At 42.8% G+C, this 22877-nt stretch overlaps 1 protein-coding gene across 1 annotated transcript; it reads left to right on the forward strand.

Annotated features, from left to right (window-relative positions):
- Positions 1-7744: 7744 nt before the first annotated feature.
- LOC310849010 (uncharacterized protein) lies at positions 7745-21716 on the forward strand. The gene is made up of 2 exons (XM_083748730.1): positions 7745-7845; positions 20581-21716. Exons 1-2 carry the CDS (start codon positions 7780-7782, stop codon positions 21595-21597), a joined length of 1083 nt encoding a protein of 360 aa, XP_083604856.1. The 5' UTR covers positions 7745-7779; the 3' UTR covers positions 21598-21716.
- The last annotated feature ends 1161 nt before the right edge of the window (positions 21717-22877 follow it).

Here is a 22877-nt window from a genome sequence, read left to right on the forward strand (position 1 = left end):
CCCTATTTATCTACTTGCACCCGAGGGTGCTTTCGAACTGCTAGGTTGGCAGGCGCTGGGACCGAGCAACAGGAGCGCACCCCGCTGCGGGGATTCGAACCGCCGACCTTTCAATCGGCAAGCCCTAGGCGCTGAGGCTTTTACCCACAGCGCCACCCGCGTCCCTAAAAAAACAAGAAACAACCCAACAAAACAAGCAGTAAATTAAGACCCAGATGCTATTTGGAGCGTTTAAATATTTAGAATGTTTAAATATTTTAAAAGTTTGCAATCTTCACTAGGTGCCTGAAAGGCAATATTGGCACCAGACATACCTCCTTGCAGAGGTGCTTCTGTTGGACATGGGATTTGGAGAAGGCCATTGCTGATGACCTGAAGATCTAGGCAGGACACTATGAGAGGTGGCATGCCTGCAAATCGTTGGATCCTACCGAGCTGTTCTGAGATTTGCTCTGTTTATGTGAATGAATGGTAAGCGGGAGTCACAGCTCAGCTTCCTTGCAATATCGACACCTCATGAGTGTAATCTCTGTACTGTTGAGACCTCTTTAAGCATGAGCAAATAAAGAAAATGTTAGTGCATTAGTCAGGTAGGAGATTGTTTATTTGTTTTTGCTGCTGCAGGGTTGCTCAATACAGGAAATAGCAGGCTACATCGAGCACTGCAACTCGTATACAACTCTGGCAGATGTTAATTGCAATCTGCACAGCAATATATGGCATGCAAATGTTGGTTAAACAGACCACTCATGTTAATGAGTCCTTTACTAATGAGATAATGGGGCTGATTTGATATTATCCATATGCCTGCTTCACCAGTATTGCTATGAAAATCAGACAACAGTTTCCAGGTCATTGTGTGAGTGTGTGCGCACATGCGCATTTGAACGTACAAATAATAATGTACTTTTGTACATGAATGTTGTAGTGAAGCTGACATGAAAACAATATTAGTGGGACTCTGGGCAGCTCGCCATATTACAACTGTTGTAGGAAACATCAGTGTAAGATCAGTTATCAGCCAATGTCCCCCATTTGCTTATTTAATCATAATCTAGTCCTTGCCCACTCATTCACCCTTCATCCACTTCAAAGTACTAATACTTCATTTTCATTCATATATATATATGAAACAGTAAACATTAGCCTGAAGAATCATTGCATCCAAGTAAGTTATATTCTGAATAGACTCATTGAAATTATGGAGTGGCAGCTTGCTGTGACCTGTTTGCAAAGAATTTGGGGGATGACTACATAAGAAGAGTCTGCTGAATTAGGCCAAAGGCCCATCTAGTCTAGCATCCGATTTTCACAGTGGTCAACCAGATGCCTGTGAGAAACCAACAAACAGGATTGAGCAAAAGAGCACTCTCCCCTCCAATTGTTTCCACTGACTGGTACAATATTTAGAAGTATACTACCTCCAGTCATGGAGACAGAACAGAACCATCATGGCTAGTGGACTTTGATAACCTTCTTCTCCATGAAATTTGACTAATTCTCTTTTGAACCCATCCAAGTTGCCATCACTTCTCTCATGGGAGCAAATTTTGTAGTTTCGGCTATGCACTATGTGAAGAAATAATTGCTCCCCCCCACCTTTTCCATCATTTAGCTTCATTGTCTGGCCCTGAGTTCTCATATTATGGGAGGGGGGGGGGAACTTTCCCTCCACTCTTTCTACACCATTCAAAGCTGTCTCACCAGAGTGGTGCATGCTCTGGTTATCTCCCGCTTGGACTACTGCAATGCGTTTTTTTGTGGGGCTACCTTTGAAGGTGACCCAGAAACTACAACTAATCCAGAATGTGGCAGCTAGACTGGTGACTGGGAGCGGACCCCGAGACCACATAACACCGGTTTTGAAAGACCTACATTGGCTCCCAGTACGTTTCCAAGCACAATTCAAAGTGTTGGTACTGACCTTTAAAGCCCTAAACAACCTCGGCCCAGTATACCTGAAGAAGCGTCTCCACCTCCATCATTCTGCCCAGACGCTGAGGTCCAGTGCTGAGGGCCTTCTGGCAGTTCCCTCATTGCGAGAAGCAAAGCTATAGGGAACCAGGCAGAGGGCCTTCTCAGTGGTGGCACCCGCCCTGTGGAACGCCCTCCCATCAGATGTCAAAGAGATAAACAACTACCTGACATTCAGAAGACATCTGAAGGCAGCCCTGTTCAGGGAAGTTTCTAATGTGTGACATTTTAGTGAATTTTTTTTGTCTTTGTTGGAATCCACCCAGAGTGGCTGGGGAAACCCAGCCAGATGGACACGGTACAAATAAATTATTATTATTATTATTATTATTATTATTATTATTATTATTATTATTATTCCACCCTCTTTGGGTCTCCTTTCCTGCACATTTTCCAGCTGTATAATTCATATATTTTTTTCAGATGAGGTGACCAGAACTCTACACAATATTGCAAGTGTGGTCACACCACATTAATTTTCTTAAACTTGATCTGTTTATATGCTTGTTTGTGTGTTATGTAAATACCCCATTTTCATACCCTACAATGAAAATAGGGACACCCTATTCAACAACAACAACAACAATTTTACTATTTATACCCCACCCATCTCACTGGGTTGCCTCAGCGACTCTGGGCGGCTTCCAACATATATAAAAACATAATAAAATATTAAACATTAAAAACTTCCCTATACAGGGCTGCTTTTAGATAGCTCAGGGGTCAGATAACGCTATGTTCTTCAACATTTCTCTGATGAAAATAGGGACATCCTACCGCACTCTCCAACATTTCTCCAATGAAAATTGTGGCGCCATAAGGAAAAGTGAGACATTCTGCGATCAGATCAGAAACTGGGACACCTTCTGTAAATCCCGGGCTGGCTCTGGAAGTCTGTGCTTTATCTCTTTATTCAAACAGGGACTTGGATATGAGACTTCTCCCTTAATCAATAGGTAGCACATGGCTTATGAAATACAGTTCATTTATATTTAGTAACAGCAAGCTGAGATGACCTAAAATTAGACTGTCTAAAGTTAGATGTCATAGTCCTACATTTATATAAACAACTGTTTCAAAGGGCCAGTCACTTAGCAATGAAAGTGAAGTCAGTTTTAGAAGCTTAAATGTGGGATTTAGAAGCCTAATTTGGGACATCTGTTCTTGGAAACCTTGACCCTTGTAAGTGTAAGTGCTGAAGCTCAAAGGTTTTGGCCTTTGTGGCTTGATCAAGGACACACAGGGATTAAGAATGAATGAGAACCAGTTAGGCAACATTCTGAGTGGATGAACCAAAGCTTGTTTAAGACTTCCAATTGCTTTGTTATGTAACAGTTACGTAAGGATTGTAGATGATTTTGTAGGAAGCTATACAGAAGCTATAAAAAACAGTTTAAATATTTTGTGGGAAGGTCCAATGATTTGAAGATTATGCTCATTCCACTTACTCTGTCCCTCAGCTGTATATATATAATTCAGGAAAACAAATCGAAATGACCCTAAAACTTTGTTTTTATTAAATATTTTCTAGGGTTACAAAAGTACAAACATTGTCTCCATTTTCAGGTCATAAAGCCCTTTCTACAGATCAGTTATATTCAATGTGAGACTTTGCTGTTGTATACAGTATCAGGCTAGGAGAAAACTTTGTGAACTTTCCTTGCCCACAAAAAATAGTACCTTCAGGAGTAGCCAAAGACAGCATTTGGGGAGCGAGTTCAACGTTATTGATTTAATTCACAAGACCCTTAACAATTTGAATCCAATAAACCCCAAATACTTCCTGATTCCTCATACCCCTGCCTAATCACCCAGGACTTGGCAGGAGCGGTATAGAAATGGTTGAAAGAATTTGCTTCAAAACAAACAGATATTTCTGCAGTTCCCATCACATCTGGGTTGGGAGTTTGATGATGACCTTGGGTGCTCCTTCTCCTTAATATAATCTGCAGGGATTATAAAGGGATTGTGGAGTGCATAGGAGCCAATTCTTAGGGGCTGTGGGGGCTTCGGTCCCCACAATAAAATATTTGAGGGGGTCAGGCCCCCACGAAGTTGATGGGCATTCCCATTCAAATAGTGTGTGTGCACTGCATCTTGTGATCAATTATGTGGGGTTGGGCTTACCTGGGCCCCCAGGGATTGGGGTGTTCCAAATTCATGTTTATTTCAGTCCATGAAATATAGGAATATAGGGAATATAGGAAATAGCATGGTGTAGTGGTTAAGAGCGGTGGACTCGTAATCTGGTGAACCGGGTTCACTTCCCCGCTTCTCCACATGCAGCTGCTGGGTGACATTGGGCTAGTCATATTTCTCTGAAGTCTCTCAGCCTCACACACCTCACAGAGTGTTTGTTGTGGGAGAGGAAGGCAAAAGAGATAGCTGCTTTGAGACTCCTTAAGGGGAGTGAAAGGCGGAACATCTATGTTCAGAAGCAATGTGTCCTACTGACACTACCTACTACCTACCAACAAATGTGTTTAGGACTGAGGTGTGAACTTCATATTTTGGCATCAAAGTGGACCGTAATTGCCCCGTAATTGCTCAACTTTGACAGGGGCATTTATCAGTCTTCCAGCTCCTGTTGTAAAATCACTGGAACAGGAAATGAATGTTCTAGGACGTAATTTAAGAAGTAGCTGATCCATGGTGTTTGTCTTGGTCCAATGATCTGAAGCAATTGGTTGCTTAAAGGGGAAGGGGGTCACCTGTTAAGCTGGAGGACTTTCTATTTGTGATTCTTTGCCCAATAGCATGGTGCAGGACAAGCCCTTTGGCCAGAGTGAAAATGTGCTCTTAATCAATTCCGTCCCCATTTTTCTGCCAACTGATTGAGTCTTTCACTTCTGTGATGACAAGGTGGTGTAAACTGAAAGGGGAATGTAGTTCAAAACACCCTACAGAGGATCCCACAGAACCCCAGTTTGGTGTGATGGGTATGAAAGGGAGAGACCTAGAATGAAATCTGTATTTGACCTATGTGCATTGAATGTTTTGTTTTTTATTAATTTATTAATTTTTTTGTTGATTTACAAAAGTGTGTGCAATGTCTCTCTCTCATATTTTTTTTCCATGTGACATTTTTACAAATCAGTTTCGTTCGTTGAGACTTTAAGAAGAAAAGGGGGAAAGAGGTGGTGGGGGGTAAAGATGGGTGGGGTCGGATGGCGATGTTTCTATTTTACTTACTATATGTAGGGTTTGGTGTCAGCGTTGCTTGTGCAAGTTCTTTGTTGTTCACTTGTGTTCCTTTGGTGGTGAGAGAGGTTCAGGTTGGCCTAGGTTGTGGTTGTTCATTTGTGGTTGGCTGTGGTGGTCTTTGTTTTCGTGTGTGAGTGGGGTGGGTAGGTGTTTTGGATCAGGTTAGCCATATTGATTTGTATGTTGTTGGTGGAGCCATACCAGGGTGAATGTGTCTTCTTCTATCAGTATTTGTCCCCATGTCAGTTTCAGTTTATTGGTTAATTTCGCCTAATAGACTTCTACAAAAATAACAAACCCTTGTCAACACAAGAAATACAAGACAAACTTGAAGACACCCAAATGCCCTGGTTAACACATCACCAATTATATGCCCTCTTATACAATCCAGCAGTAAAATCAACAGCAACTAGGCCTCTGACAACCTTCGAAAACCTCCTTCTAACAACAAAGGGACACGATAGAGGGATGGTATCTGCAATATACAAAATACTACTACAAAATCTCACGAACTCCCTAGATGTGCATTGAATGTGCCATAAGTGTATACTGAGGATCTGCCCAGAGAATCCAGGACTCTGCTGCCTTTTACGAAGCCAAGTGAAATCCTGGAGCGCTTCCAGTCAGTATAGAGAGCATTGAATTAGATGGAACAAATTTAATGCTTTCTATACTGTCTGGCAGAAGCTCTCCAGGATTCCAGGCAGGGGTCCCTCCTAACCCTATCTGGAGGCACCAGGGATTGAACATGGTTCCTTCCACATGGAAAAGCATATGCTCTGCAACTTTGAGAATTGTGTCTGGCATCTTCTGTGTGCTTCTGAGAGAGCCACGATGTGTACGTCTTGCCTGTGCTGTCTCAGAGAAGCTGGCAATACTTTCCCCCTCGCCATGACATTGCAAAGCCCCCACTGGGCCAGGCTAAACACATCCGATGAAACCTCAGTCCTAGCAAAGTCTAGGCAAATTCTGCCACTAACTAATGAGTGCCTTGATTCAGCTGAAATGAAGGCGTTCTTATTATTAAGCAATATAAGTCTTCCTGCGGCACAAAGATGGGCTTTGTGCCTCTGATAAGTATATCTACAGGGCATCACATTATTTCCCATGTTAAAAAATAAGCCCTTTCAATGAGATGCATTAATCCCTGCTATTAGCACTCTGTTTAATTCCCCCCACTTCTTTCCTCTTTATTGCTAGTCTGCTAATCCCAGGAATTGGCTGCTCTGTGGTTCCACATGCATTGAACTCAATAGCATGTAAATAGAGGTGGATTTTTAAATAATGAGGATGTGGAGAGCCCAGGGAGAGGATTTGGCTTAGAGCAGTGGTCAGCAACCTTTTTCAGCCGTGGGTCAGTCCACCATGCCTCAGACCATGTGGGGGGCCAGACTATATTTTTTGGGGGGGAAATGAATGAATTCCTATGCCTCACATAGAACCCAGGGATGCATTTTAAATAAAAGCACACATTCTACTCATGTAAAAACACCAGGCAGGCCCACAAATAACCCAGAGATGCATTTTAAATAAAAGGACACTTTCTAGTCATGTAAAAACTTGCTGATTCCAGGACCGTCTGTGGGCCGGATTGAGAAGGGGCATTAGGGTCTTAGGCTGCCTACCCCTGGCTTAGAGGAATAGTGTGTGGGTGACCGCACCTGGTTGTGTGGTTAGTTTTCTGTCTTGGCTGTCAAACTGATCACAGGACAACAAAAACTGGTATCAGAAGGGCTGGTGACAAAAGCTGTCATTTCGGAGGATGGGTTTTTTTTGTTTCCTACGACACATTCATTAGAAGGTTTAAACTGGATAAGGAGACTTTAGAACTGGAGCTCCCAAACTGAAACTTCTTCTTTCACAGTGTGGGGGTGGTCACATTCCAGTATAGAGAGACCAATGAGTAGACATGTAACTTCAATGAATGCTGAGTTCATCATGCCATTTTCAAATGTCTGTAAGTGTTTTTTTAATTAAGTTTTCTCTCTCTTCCATAATAACATAAAAAGAGCCCGTTGGATGAGACCAATGGCTCATCTAATCTAGCATCCTGTTCTCACTGTGGCCAACCAGATTCCTGTGGGAAACCGGCAAGCAGGATTCAAGCACAAGAGCACAAGAACTACACAACTTTTAGAACACAACTATATAGGCAACTTTTAATCGTTTAATGTTTCATTATGTCCTGAAAGCCACCCAGAGTGGCTGGGGTGACCCAGACAGATAGGCGGGGTATAAATAAAATAATAATAAAAATAATAATACAGCATTAACTTTCTGGTGAAGACATAAGAAGCTGGATACTAATGATGTATTTTTCTGTAATATCTGTATTTATTATAACGGGTTGAGCAGGAAAGGAACAGGTGCGGCCCCTTTTATTTAAAGGAATAAAAAGATGTCCCTTTTGCCATGTCATTTTGACTTTCAGAACCCATGCTGCGCCAATTTCCCTAAGTGCCTCTATAAAAGCTGACCCCAATACCCCTCCGTTACGTATCTCTAAACCATCTTTAAGTCCTTGCTGATCCCATTTGCTCGGCACTCTGGTCTAAGCACACTTTGCAAGAAGAGCTTCAGCCGAAGCCGTCGCAGAGCAAGATGCAAGAAGGCCCACGATCTGGAATGATAAAGCAACGAGCTAAACTTGAGCAACCTGGCCGCCTGGTAAGCACATCTGAGGACAAGGGAGCTGAAAGTTAGGTACATCTTTTCTGCTGCAAAGAAGGAGATGGGATTTTTAGGGGCTGGTTTTGTGTTGTTTGCAAATGCATGTCGCTGCGCCTTCATAGGTAATGAAGCTTGATCTTCAGGGAAGGGTCACAGTGTTAGAGTATCTGCTTGGCCTGCAGGGGGTCGCAGGTTCAATTCCCAACATTCCAAGAAAGGGCTGGGAGAAAATCTAGTTTCATACAACCATGGAGCTGGAAGAGACAACAAACATCATCTAGTCTAACCCCCTGTAATGCAAGAATCTTTTGCCCATCGTGCCACACAAACCCATGTCCCCGAGATTACGAATCTCATGCTCTGCTGGCTGAGTTATCTTCTGGAAAGCTGTTACCCGTCAATGTAGATGATATTGAGTTAGACCAGTGGTTTAGCTCAGTATAAGGTGATTTGCAATGCACCTGTGTGCATGTCATTTTTTTAAAAAATGAAAAGCAATTGCAGGAGAAGTGGCTTCCCGCCTTCTCAGGTTTCACACATGTATTTCCTCTTATGACCCATGGTGGGCAGGATGCTGGGGGTCCGTGTTTGGATTTGGAGCATGAAAAGGGTAAAGCATATCACACTCCCCAAATCTCTGTTGTCTTGCAATGCTGCTGTTCACCAGTGTTTGCATACACTGTGCAGTTAGCAATCACAATTCCTTGGGGAAAAGGGTGAATTTTCCAAATGCACATCCCAAACCAGCGTATGAACTGAAATGCAGCTCTCAGTGGAAATCCACACACAGATAAAGTGGTACCTCAGGTTAAGTATTTGATTCATTCCAGAGGTCCGTACTTAACCTGAAACTGCTCTTAACTGGAAGCACCACTTTAGCTAATGGGGCCTCCTGCTGCTGCTGCACCACCGGAGCACTATTTCTGTTCTCATCCTGAAGCAAAGTTCTTAACCTGAAGCACTATTTTTGGGTTAGCGGAGTCTTTAACCTGAAGCGTATGTAACCTGACGTACCACTGTATTAGGGAAAATAACATACTCAACTGCATTCTGTTAGAGGGAAATACTGGGCAAAATTGCATGCGAAAATACATATATTGGCAGTAGAAGTGGAAGGAAATGCCAGTTTTGGTTCTAATAGTTTCTCATTTTCCCCATATCAAATTTAGTTCTCCAGATTTATGCAGAACTGTATGGGTCCCCCCCACCCCATTTTAAATCCTTACGAAAACTCATCAGGATTCAGCTGAAAATTTCTCCTAATAAACACATTATCTTTATTTGTATGCAGTCTCGACTAATGTACACATTTTGGCAAGCAGGTTTTCCTAATTTAATGCATGCTATTTTCATTATCCCATTCATTTTAGCACACTTGCCTCTGTTATGTACTTTTTCATAAGCATTGTTTGGCTGGAGAACTACGTCACAAAATTTGTTTCAAGTGTGAATTTTAGAAGGGCGGCTGTTTTCATATTGGTTTGGGAAGATGCGAAAGATTTGCTTTTAAATGCAAACCAAATCAAATTCGTACCCTTCCCTAGCTAGGAGAAATTTGCACAGAAATGCGTGTGAATTTTGAAGCAAACTTCTTTTTCAAACCGCAATGAAAAAAAAATGCTTGAGCGATAGAATCCCAAACCACGGCTTCTTCTGTCTCTAGATCCAACAGAGCCCTAGCATAAGTGCAAGATATCACTGCTCATGCAGTGGGTAATTCCCTCTCCAATTGCAACCCATCATTTCATATGGTGCCCAAGCCCATGGAGAAGATTTCCAGCACTATTGGAGGTTGCAGAAAGAAGTGAGAAGAAGGAAAATCCCATTCCATGAGAGTAAGGCCTGCAGGCAGGTAGCTCCAGGCTTGAGTTGTCATCACAAACAAAGCATTCCTCCTGGTCCTGCTTTACACAGGAGAAAGTGGCATGAGGTTGACCCAACAACAATTCCCTGGGCAGAAAGGGACAAGGAGGGAAGATTAATATAATGTTATTGATTTTATTATCTTATTTCAATTTATTAGGTGCTTGCCACATAATAAGTCTCCAAGTCCGTCTTTTGGGCTCTGTGAAGAAGATGATGATCATAATTTATTATTTATATCCCGCCCATCTGGCTGGATTTTCCCAGCCTCTCTGGGCAGCACCCAACCATATGTTAAAAACACAATACAGCATTAAACTTTAAAAACTTCCTAAACAGGGTTGCCTTCAGATGTCTTTTAAAAGTAAGTTAGTTGCTTATTTCCTTGACATCTAATGGGAGGGCATTCTACAGGGCGGGCACCATTACCAAGAAGGCCCTCTGCCTGGTTCCCTGTAACCTCACCTCTTGCAGTGAGGCCCTCGGCACTGGATCTCAGTGTCCGGGCAAAACTATGGTGGTGGAGACGCTCCTTCAGGTATACTGGGCCGAGTCCGTTTAGGGCCTTAAAGGTCAGCACCAACACTTTGAATTGTGCTTGGAAATGTACTGGGAGCCAAGGCAGGTCTCTCAGGACCAGTGTTATATGGTCTCGGCGGCCATTCCCAGTCACCAGTCTAGCTGCCACATTGTGGATTACGGTAATTGCAGTTTCCGAGTCACCTTCAAAGGTAGCCCCTCGTAGAGCGCTTTGCAGTAGTCCATGCAAAGATCTCACGTGGGTCATGTGACTCGTGCAGGATCACAGACGGGAAGACAGGCTTCCCAATTTGGGGACTGAACCTGTTGGAGGGTATGTAATAATGGTCAACGTTTAGTGATAGCAGCCCTGCAAACCACAAGGGCCAAACAGAAACCACATATTCATTGGACTGATGTGCTTACGGCATGCCAGTTTCTCTGACTTGACATGCATGCTTCTTTTCTCTAACTCTGGTCAATAATCATCACCTTGGAATTATAATTCATGCAAAACTTCACATGGGAACTTTCTGATTTGGGGAGGGACTTCTGAAGGAGGTTGGTCAGTATGGGCATGTTATTCGTGCTCTATTCCATTGATCAAAAATTGGATAATGCGTGTTCCTCTGGGTTGGATGGGAGGGCGTTTTACAGGAGGGCTGCAGCTCAGTAGTAGTGCATCTACTTTATACCCAGAAGGTCCAGGTTCAATCTGGGAAGACTCTTGCCTGCTGCCATCCAGTGTAGACAATGCAGAGTTTGATGGACCAATGATTTGACTCATTGAGAAAGCCACTTGCTATGCTACTATGGCTCTGATAGAGACTTGCATGAGATGGTATCTGCTAATCCTTTTGATGTTGGGTGATGTTTGCATGTAGAATTGATCTGCATTTCAGAGAATTTCCAGCATGGAAGTCTCTGCTCCTGCAGGGCAGTAGAGATGGCATGAGACATTGGCTCTAGATTAACAGTTGATAAAACATGAGTCTCTTAATCTCAGGGTTGTGGGTCTGAGTCTCACATTGGGCAGATGATTCCTGCATTGCAGGGCATTGGACTGGATGACCCTCGTGGTTCCTTGCAGTTCTGCAATTCTATGAATCATTATAACATTTATTTTGCCAGCTCTAGTCTTTAACAGAAGGGCCACTGCTGGAAGTATTTCAGGGACAAAGTTGTGAAGAAATAATAATACATTTGGAACAAATATATTCTGAAAAGTTGTTTTTGTTGCTATTTGTACACTGTGATCAAACTTATCCTCCTGTTTCTCAAAATATTGCTTCCCCTGTGAAAGAAGCTTCTATTTTTTCCTCCTGCATTCTCAGGGTACTTTAGAATTTCGGTGGGGGTGGGATTGTTCTAACTTTATTTCTTATCTTTACACTTATATCATTTCCTTCAAGGAGCTCAATGAGGTGTACATGGTTATTTTGCTCCCCATTCTAACCTTACAACATCCCTGTGATATAGGTTAGCCGGAGAGACTATGAGACGCCCAAAATCAACCAATGAGCTTTATGACTTCCTGTGGAATTGAACCTTGGGTTGGTGTCCAACTAATTTGGATTTATGCTTGGAGGTTTATTATTTACAGCAGACTCTACAAGTTACTATATACAGGATACAGACACGGATCTTAACTCTCTCACTGAACAAACTCCAAATGACTCTTAGAACTCACACTGACCAACCAACTAACCAGCAAGGAAGGTCATGAGTCATCATGCCTATGTGGAGACCTTGACCAATAGCAGAGTTGTATCCAAGGTCCCATATCTCTAGGCAGAATAACTCCCTCTGCTCAGTCTTCTTGGCCTTCGGCCAACTCCTTAATTGCTTCTGTGGGAAGCTGCATCAGATATCACGTAGTCAAAAATCCCAACCCTTGCACTGATGGAACAATCCCTGGTCTCCTAGGTCCAACTCTCTGATCTTTGCACCATACTCTCCTTGTGAGACGAGGTGCGAGGTGATCACATGAGCTTATCTTTCCATTAAAATTTTCTCCAGATTCCCTGGTTGCCTGGACTTCCTAATCCCCCCAAAAGCTCCATAACAGCACAACGTCTTTCCCTGAACTTTAACTAATAAATGGGTAGCTAGGAGGTTGGCTTCAAAAGCCTGAGATAGGTGCTCCTCCTGAATTTTTTCTAATAAAAGTCTTTCCACTTACCTTATAGCACTGATTTCTTTAAGAGCAAGAAGGCTTAGCAACATGACAATGCACAGCCTTCAGGAGCACCACAGGCAACCTGTTAACCGTACTGTACTTCCTATGGGGATGTCATGGGGTTTGTAGGAAAGGTGATCACACAGGAAGGCTGAAGAGTGCAGGCCATGAAAGAGAAGATTTGCAAAATGAAAGAAAAAACATTTACAAACATTTATTGGCCCCCTTGAAGGCACACATAAGGAGGGGGCGGAACCCTGCATCCTACTCAAGAGAATTTCATTGACCCTTTATCTCCACATGGATATTTTTAAAACAGAATTTATTTTCAATGGACAGTCACCATGAAACAGATGCAAGAGAAATGTTTGGCACAATGCTAATTTCATAGACGCAACTGAGGTGATTCACACCCTGATTTAAGGAGCAGATTATCTAAATTTTGACAGTCGGTGGTGGCTGTTGGGGGACAGGAAAGTGAAAGGTATCAAGGCATGGCAAAAGGAACTGCATGGTAAGGATGGGGGTGAAACAGAAGCCACGTTCTCTGTGTCTCAGGTGGCCAGTGCTCTGAAAGAGATTTTAGCACTACTAAGCACTCAGCTGCTGCAGGTCATGGTCCCACAGTAATGTTATTAGTGGGGCAAAAGTCCCCTGATCTGCTGTCTTCTTTGAATCACTCTGCAGGGAATCCACTAGCAGCTAAGAATGGATGCATCGGTTAGTTTTGGTCTCTCTCCTTTCTTGTAAATTCAGTTCTACACATTGTCAATTTGCAAATCCGTGTGAGAATCCACCAGACATTTAGTGTGAACGAATTCCTCCTCATGATTCCAGTTTGTATGCAGTTTGGGTTAATCTACAAAATTTTGCAGGCACATTTATTCAATATTAAGTATTTTTTTTTGGTATGTTATTTTCATTAAGATATGGATTTGAAAGCAAACTTTCCCCCAGAATGTGCATTTTTCTGCATATTGGTTGGAGAGCTGTATTGCAAAATTCAGAAAAACATGAATTTTCAAATGATAGCTGTATTTTGATTTGGTTTGAGAAATGCAGAGTTAGGCAGTTTTTCATTAACATGCAAACAAAGTCCAATTTCTACTCCATCCTTACTAGTAATGGGGAGTCTAACAGCAAATAGCTGCTGTGGGGCTACTTAGTTAATCTCTCCTTCTCATTCTGTGCTCTTGGGAGCTTTACAACAGCACCTGGTGTGTGAATCCCCAAACCCATTTAATATATCACATTTTTTACCCTTGACTTTGGAACATGGGATAAATCACAAACAACTGAGGTATCGATCCTAAGCACACTTCCTAGGGTGTGATCTCCATTGAGTTCCATAGAACTAACATCTCTGTAAACATGCAATAAGGGACGTGGGTGGTGCTGTGGGTTAAACAACAGAGCCTAGGACTTGCCGATCAGAAGGTCGGTGGTTCAAATCTCCACAACAGGGTGAGCTCCCATTGCTCAGTCCCAGCTCCTGCCAACCTAGCAGTTTGAAAGCACGTCAAAGTGCAAGTAGATAAATAGGTACCACTCCGGCGGGAAGGTAAACGGCATTTCCGTGTGCTGCTCTGGTTCGCCAGAAGCGGCTTAGTCATGCTGGCCACATGACCCGGAAGCTGTCCCTCGGCCAATAAAGCAAGATGAGTGCCGCAACCCCAGAGTCGGTCATGACTGGACCTAATGGTCAGGGGGCCCTTTACCTTTACCTTTTAAACATGCAATGTCAAGCTTAGTAATGGAGTAATCCATTTTAAATGGATTTATACACAGATTTTGGTGCTTCCAACCTCATCACTGGACAGTGGCTTGCAATGAGTACCCACTTATGACCAAGCCACTTCAACATTTTTAAAAAAATGACAACCCACCTATCTATATGGAAAAATATGTGCATAAATGTATATTATATGTATAATATAGAGAAAATAGCCAGTCCCCATGTTTTACTATATTTTTTGCAGTATAAATCTGTATATGTATTTTTAGACAGTCTTATGCATTGTTGCAAAGCCATCAGGAATATATATAATGTACATTAAATAATTGTGCAACATTATGATATAATCATGCATATACTATACAAGTTTTGCATATACTATACTCATTTTTCATGGAATGAGTTTTGGGAATCTTCAATCCTTGTCAAGATTACATAGTCCAGGTATACCTACCACAATGTTCTCCCCTCTAGTTACTTCTCTGTATTGTCTGGCCATTTTCTTAGCTATCATGTGCTACCATTGTTTTGAGAATGTATATTTCATTTAATTAACCTCAAAAACTTGAGCAGACCAAAGGCCTATCTCATTCTGCTTCCTGTTCCCACAGTGGCCAACCAGCTGCCAATGGGAAACCTATAAGCAGGACCGGAGTGCAACAGCACTCTTCCCAGTTGTCATTCTTCAAAAGTATTCAAAAGCACACTACCTTTGATGGGGACTGTAGAACATCAATAGCTTTATCCTGCATGAGTTTGTCTAATTCTCTTTTGAAATTGTCCAAGTTGGTGGTCTTCACTGCCTCCTGTAGGATTGAGTTCAATAGTTTAATGATGCACTGTTTGAAGAATAACTTTCTTTCACACTGGATAAAGGTAAAGGTAAAGGGACCCCTGACCATTAGGTCCAGTCGTGGCTGACTCTGGGGTTGCGGCGCTCATCTTGCTTTATTGGCTGAGGGAGCCAGTGTACAGATTCCGGGTCATGTGGCCAGCATGACTAAGCCACTTCTGGCGAACCAGAGCAGCACACAGAAACGCCGTTTACCTTCCCACCGGAGCGGTGCCTATTTATCTACCTGCACTTTGACGTGCTTTCGAACTGCTAGGTTGGCAGGAGCAGGGACCAAGCAACGGGAGCTCACCCTGTTGCGGGGATTTGAACTACTGACCTTCCAATAGGCAAGTGCTAGGCGCTGTGGTTTAACCCACAGCGCCACCCGCGTCCCTTCACACTGGATAGCTCTGAGTTATAGTGTAATGAGAAAGGGAGAAAAGCTTTCCTCTCCACTATCTTCACAAACTAAGTTCTAGGCACCTTAATCATTTTCCCACTTACTCACCTTACTCAACTAAGAAGGCCCCAATACTGCAAACTTTATGCATAGAGACGTTACTCCATCCTCTTTGGTTTTCCTTTTCTGAAAATTTTCAGCTCCACAACATCCTTTTTTTAGGTGATGTGAGCAGAACTGCACACAATCACACAACCTTAAACTTGATCTGTTCATATGCTCACTTGGGGGTTCTGTAAATGCCCCACATTATCTCATTATTCAGACATGGATTCAGATATAAGCCTTTTCCTTTAATCAATAGGTACAGAAGGGCTTATGAAATGCACTTCATTTATATATAGTTACGGAAAGTTCAGGTGGCAACACGAGGCCTAAAGTTAGATTGTCTAAAGTTAGACAGCGTAGTCCTTAATTCATATAAAGACATGAATAGTTTCAAAGGGACAATCAATTAGCAATGAAAGTGAAGCTAGTTTTAGAAGCTTAAATGTGAACTTAGAAGCTTACTTGGGGATATTCGTTACTGGGAACTTTGACCCAGATATGCTGAAGCTCAAAGGTTTTGGCCTATGTGGCTTTCTCAAGGACACAAAGGGATTAAGAATGAGTGGGAACCAGTTGGGCATCATTTTCAGTGGAATAACCAAAGCTAATTTAAGGCTTCCAATTGCTTTATTATGTAACAGTTATGTAAGGGTTGTACTTGATTTTGTGGAAAGCTATGCATCAGCTAGGAACACAGTTTGAATATTTCATGGGAAGGTCCAATGATTTGAAGATCACATTTGTTCCACATACTCTCTATACAGTGGTACCTCGGGTTACATATGCTTCAGGTTACAGACGCTTCAGGTTACAGACTCCGCTAACCCAGAAATAGTACATCGGGTTAAGAACTTTGCTTCAGGATGAGAAAAGAAATTGTGCTCCGGCAGCACGGCTGCTGCAGGAGGCCCCGTTAGCTAAAGTCGTGCTTCAGGTTAAGAACAGTTTCAGGTTAAGAACGGGCCTCCGGAATGAATTAAATACTTAACCCGAGGTACCACTGTATGTCTAATTTGAGAAAGCAAATCAAAATAACTCTAAAACGTTGTGGACTACTCTGCAGAATTTCTGAAATTGTACCAACATTATTTCAGTTTCCTTTGAAATTCCCAGCAATGTTTCCCTAGCTGGGGCATTCCACATCCAACATGCTAATTTGGGTAGCAGCTGTGGGAGATGAACTGTTGATCAACATCTACAGAAAGCAAGATGGGGATGAAAGGGATCAATGTGATGATGTAATGGTGATTATTTCTCATGTGCCTAAAAAGTTGATGTGCAATGTAAACCACAGAATGAATTACAAGATAACTTGTCCCGTAGACCTATCACATAAGTAGATAGAGAAGGAAAAGAAAAGGAATTAGAAAACAATGAAGGAAGAGATGCAGACTCAAGATATCTCCATTAATTGGGGAAGGCACATGAATATAAGAAGGTCAGACGCAGATTGTCTGATGCCCTGTTTGCATCACATTATAGCCTGGTTCTCTTACGGGGAGCAAGCAGGTGTGCTGGTGTATATGTGTTCTTGGCTAGTTCTGGTGGCTTGTTTCAGAGCGATACAAACCATTGACTTGCATGTAAGACAGCGTCAATGCTCCTTTCAGTATGGAGGAGAGCTTTAATGCAATTTGTTCAGTGTACACAAGCACACTTATTGACTGAACTAGGCCTTGAGCAATGAGTCATTAAGAAGAGACAAAGCGCCTGCTGACTCAGGGCATACTGAGGACTTCAAACTAAGTTGGATTTAAACTTGGGATAAATAGCTCTCTGAGGACAGCTTAACTCTGGATAAGCTGTAAGATTTTATCCAGGAAGCTGCTTGTCCCCATTACCTATCACGCTATCTTAACCTCAACACCTCACTATTTCACATGAAGGCAAGGAGATAAATGTTCCACTAATGTGCATGCAAGTTATTGACCACGAAATGACTCATAGATGAATGTGTGAATTGCCTCCAGTGAAGAAGCTCTGTGCTTTGTCTGTTGTGTCAGATTTGGAACGGCTAATTCACACAAGTAAGAAACCTGTGATTATTGTCCAGTAATTGAAAGAGCGTGCATGTGCAAACAGGATCAATGCACTATATACAATGTTTACTGTGGCAACTCACTGGGTGGCACTGATGATATAGCTTACAACAGTCTTGCAGAAGTAAATGCTTGGGCACACATTATTTTTGTGGGAATAGTTTCTGATACAAATCAGCTGCCAAATCTATCATCTGTGCCATGTTTGCAGTGCTGTGCATACATTCAGAGACGAAGAGTATTTCACATATATGCGCAGAGGCTGTTTTCTTAATAGTCTGCAAATACAAAGTGATCCCTGTACAAGAATTCTCCTGTAAGTACTGGGTACATTGGACTTGCCACCATTTCCAAAGTGCATGGGAGAATTACGGCCAAACAGAGGAACCTACAAAGTAGTTGAATCAAAAGTGTCAGAGTAGATGAACATTCAGAGAGACTCTAACATGTGCAGAAAGAGCAAAATGCTGTGCTTATAGCTCAAGAGAGGTTAAGTGAATTAGCACAAGGCTTCAGGAGGATTTAACTGGCAGGTAACTAGGGTGAGAAGCCACTTTGCTCGCTCATGTTGAAGGCAGTGTCAGGCCTAAAACCAATTGTGGAGCTTGTACACTCATGTGGTTGGGAAGGAAAGAGAAGCAGACAGGTATTTCATCCTTTCCTGACTGTATGTTTAAGAAAACCTTGATAAAACATGTGGTGGTTAGGAGGAGACACATGTAGACTGTCTGCACATCTCCTTCCTCTCTCTCCTAGATCACTTTGAATGGACCTGATCTGATATGGGGCAAAATTGGGCTGCACCCAATGCACTCTGGTGGAATCTTGGCTCAACTCAAATCAATCCATTTTGGTTCAGGGTCTGGAATTTGGCTGGTTCTGGTGCACAGCCCTAGTATAGAGCCAATATGTCTAATAACCATTGGGAGATAAGTTTCTCTAATCCCCTTCTAAACCCATCCCATCTAAGCCAGTGGTTCTTAATTTCCCCCCTCTGGGCCACACTTTCAGAATAAAAATTTGCTCATGCATTAAATGTTTTATTGATAAGAAATAAATTGGAAAGCTAGCCAGATTGATTCGTATACTGTCGGTGGGTTCTTCTTGTTGTCTTACTGGGCTGTGTATGTAATAAAGGCGAGCCATACCAGGGTGAAGGCGTCCTCTTCTTTTTATCCCCGTGTCATTTTTAGTCTGTTGGTTAGCTTTTCTAATAAGGCTGTTTTCCATACGATTTGGTAGCAGTGGTCCATGTTCAGTCCTGACATGTCTCTCCAGTGTCTGGCTATGATGCTTCTGGCTGCTGAGAGTAGGTGGGTTATAAGCTCTTTATAATGTGAGTGGGCATTATTATCTTGGAAAATGTTCAGAAAATCCTTAATAAAAATTATAAACAAAAAATACATTGGAAAGCAAAAAGATCACAACTATAATAATAATAATAATAATAATAATAATAATAATAATAATAATTTATTATTTATACCCCTCCCATCTGGCTGAGTTTTCCCCAGCCACTCTGGGCGGCTCCCAATCAGTGTTAAAAACCGTACAGCATTACATATTAAAAACTTCCCTGAACAGGGCTGCCTTAAGATGTCTTCTGAACGTCAGGTAATTCTTTATCTCTTTGACATCTGATGGGAGGGCGTTCCACAGGGCGGGCGCCGCTACCGAGAAGGCCCTCTGTCTGGTTCCCTGTAGCCTCACTTCTCGCAATGAGGGAACTGCCAGAAGGCCCTCGGCGCTGGATCTCAGAGTCCGGGCTGAATGATGGGGGTGGAGACGCTCCTTCAGGTATACAGGACCGAGGCCGTTTAGGGCTTTAAAGGTCAGCACCAACACTTTGAATCGTGCTCGGAAATGTACTGGGAGCCAATGCAGATCTCTCAGAACCGGTGTTATGTGGTCCCGGTGGCCACTCCCAGTCACCAGTCTCGCTGCCGCATTCTGGATTAATTGCAGTTTCCGGGTCACCTTCAAAGGTAGCCCCACGTAGAGCGCGTTGCAGTAGTCCAAGCGTGAGATAACTAGAGCATGCACCACTCTGGCGAGACAGTCCGCGGGGAGGTAGGGTCTTAGCCTGCGTACCAGGTGGAGCTGGTAGACAGCTGCCCTGGACACAGAGTTAATCTGCGCCTCCATGGACAGCTGTGAGTCCAAAATGACTCCCAGGCTGCGCACCTGGTCCTTCAGGGGCACAGTTACCCCATTCAGGACCAGGGAATCCTCCACACCTGCCCGCCTCCTGTCCCCCAAAAACAGTACTTCTGTCTTGTCAGGATTCAACCTCAATCTGTTAGCCGCCATCCAACTTCCAACCGCCTCCAGGCACTAACACAGGACCTTCACCGCCTTCACTGGTTCTGATTTAAAGGAGAGGTAGAGCTGGGTGTCATCTGCATACTGATGAACACCCAGTCCAAACCCCCTGATGATCTCTCCCAGTGGCTTCATATAGATATTAAAAAGCATGGGGGAGAGGACAGAACCCTGAGGCACCCCACAAGTGAGAGCCCAGGGGTCTGAACACTCACCCCCCCCACCACTTTCTGGACACGGCCCAGGAGGAAGGAGCGGAACCACTGTATGACAGTGCCCCCAATGTATCTATCACTTGATGCTCTTGCTCTCATTTTGAACATTTATCTATCCATATTCTGCAAAAAAAAATGATACTATACTATGCTACATTAAAATATATAAATGTTTCATTGATTGTCCTTCAATCTTCTCACCACACTTGCCAGCCTTTCCTGCCACACCAGTGTGGTGTGTCACATACATTGAGAACCACTGATCTCAGCCCAGGGTCACCACCAAATCTTGTGGTTGTGAATTCAAGGATTCCTAGGCATGTCTGTGGTTTGTAAATTTCTCTTCATTCCAAACTGGGTCAGAAGCCAATATTTCTGTTGTTTGTTCTGTAAATAAATGAACAGAGCTCTCTAAGATGAAAACAGCTAGTTTTCTGGAGGGGAAAGTCCATTTGTATAAAAACACTTTTGAATTCATGCACCACACTAAACATCTACATATTTATTGTTCTTTCAGGGTGCTCCAGCAGCTGATGAAAAGATTTTCAACTGCACAGTTAGTGAAGTTACTGTGATGAACCTGAAACCTGATAAGAAAACAACTGTAATATTGCCCGGAAAGAAGAAAGAGAAGGTTCTCAGGTCTGCCAGCTTTCACCATTCTGCTCCCAACCTTGCAGACACTACAGTAATCAAAGAAGAGACAAAAACCCTTGCTGGAAAAGTCACCAAAGATAGTGTTACTTTCCCCAAACCATTTTATTCAGCAGATGCTCAAAGCATGGATAATCTTGCCATGAAAAGACCAGTGAGGTTGGCTCCACTAGACATCTCCTTGGAAGTTAAAGAAGCTCAGCTCAAGAAAATCATGAGCCTTCAGAGAGATTCCCAGTTGGCTGCTTCCAAACTGGGTAGCCTTGGCTCCCTTGGCAGTGAGCCCCATGTCAAAAGGGTGAAGAATTTGGCCCAGGTTGAGGTGGAAAGCCTTCACATGGTCAAGCCGAATGAGAAGCCCACTTTAGAGAACCAAGAGGGCAGCCATTCATCAAGTTTTGACAACCCTTTGTGTAAGGTTCAGATCATCTTGCCAGCTGAGGGAAATGCCAAGCCTTCTAAAAAGCCTGGTGCTGAATGCTCCCCTGTGCGATGCCGTAAGCCTTTAATTCCCAAGAACGTGTGTGACATTCTTCAAGCGCCTGATTTTCAAGAGGATGCCAAGATTCCAGACAACCCTTCTCAGGTGAATGGTAGGCCCCGTTTCAAATTAAAGCAGATGAAAGAGCAACAGGAGCGTTTAGGCAAGACCAAACCTTTGAAGGCCACAGGGACCGGCCTGGAGGAAGGGAAGGTCCAAACAGCCGGCCAACGAGCTCAGAAGACTCTTAGCCATGCAAACAAGTTACTAGACAATGTAGCCAAAAAGCACAGGGGGAGAGAGGAAGAGCTGGATGAGATTGATGAGGACCTCCTTGTAATGCGACCAGCCTCACGAAGGATGGCACTGGGAGATATTATTCTGGTGGATGAAGAGTAAAGCTGGATCTTAGTTCCACTTTAGCTCAACTCCAATCCTTTCAGTCCTAATCCCTCAAAATGAACAGTGTTAAAATTACAACTTCCTGAAGATCATCAACATTACATTTCTCCATAGCCATTCTAATAAATGGTTAACAGCTTTACAGTTTTATAGGAGAACTATGTTGTGCAATAAATATCAGTTGCCTACTGTTCTATGGACACTTCTATGTGTCTTGGTGTCCTTCAAAACTTTATTCTTGCTTATTTAAATGGTTGTGTGATGCAGCCATGCTAGAAGTTGACCTGGAGGAATACTATTTGAGTTGAGTGACCTATAGGAGTATCACAAGACCCAAACTATAACAACAGGATTCCTACAGAAGAATCATTTGGGTAGGATTTGGGTGTGGTCAGGGGGAATGACTAGATAAGGGATCTAAAGAGGAAATTTACCTCTGTGGTAGGAATATTAATGGGAGAACTGAACACCTAAAGTGAAATGATGAAGTTACACTTTTGGGCAAGGGGACTTCCTGGATTTTTTGTTGTGAATCTGAAATGTAAAAAGAAAAAGAAAGGTTAAAAGGGGGAAATCAGACTGTATTTGAAGACAAGGCTGTAGAGCAAATTCTTTGCATGCAGAAGGTCCTAGGTTCAAACCCTGGCATCTCCAGGTAGGGCTGAGAGGGAAATGAAACCCTGGAGAACCACTGCAAGACAATGTAGTCAGTGTTGAGTTAGATGAGCAAATGGTCTGAGTTGGTATAAGCCAGTTTCTAACATACTTATGCATTGCATTTTTAAAAAATGAAAAGCAGTTTTGGAAGTAGTGACTTATCCCTTCATTGAGTTTCAGATGTGCGTGTGCTCTTGTGAGCCATGGGCAGGATGCTGGTGTGTGTATGGATTTGGAATATGGAATGTTTCTGGGGTAGGCATAGGAATATTGATTGAATGGGTTGAGAAGAAGCCAGAACAAAATCTATCCCATATGCATGTAAAATGATACGGAAATAGCAACATTCTGAATGATAATTTCCATGAGAAGAACAATTTATTGATGCCTGTGGGAAAATGTGTGCATGTGAATACACACACAGAAAATTAAAATAGGAAACAAAAAAATAGAATCATGGACAAACATATGCTCAAATTAAATGGAAGTAAAGGGAAACATATTTGTAGGTCCCTTGCTCAGATACATTGGTTAAAGACATGCTTCCCTGTGCAAGCAAAAAGAATCACAGTTGTCAACTTGGAACAGTAAATCCAGACCGAATTCCTCTGCAACTTCAG

The sequence above is a fragment of the Podarcis gaigeae genome (assembly GCF_964106915.1).
Source record: "Podarcis gaigeae genome assembly, chromosome: 7".
Classification (NCBI taxonomy): Eukaryota; Metazoa; Chordata; class Lepidosauria; order Squamata; family Lacertidae; genus Podarcis; species Podarcis gaigeae.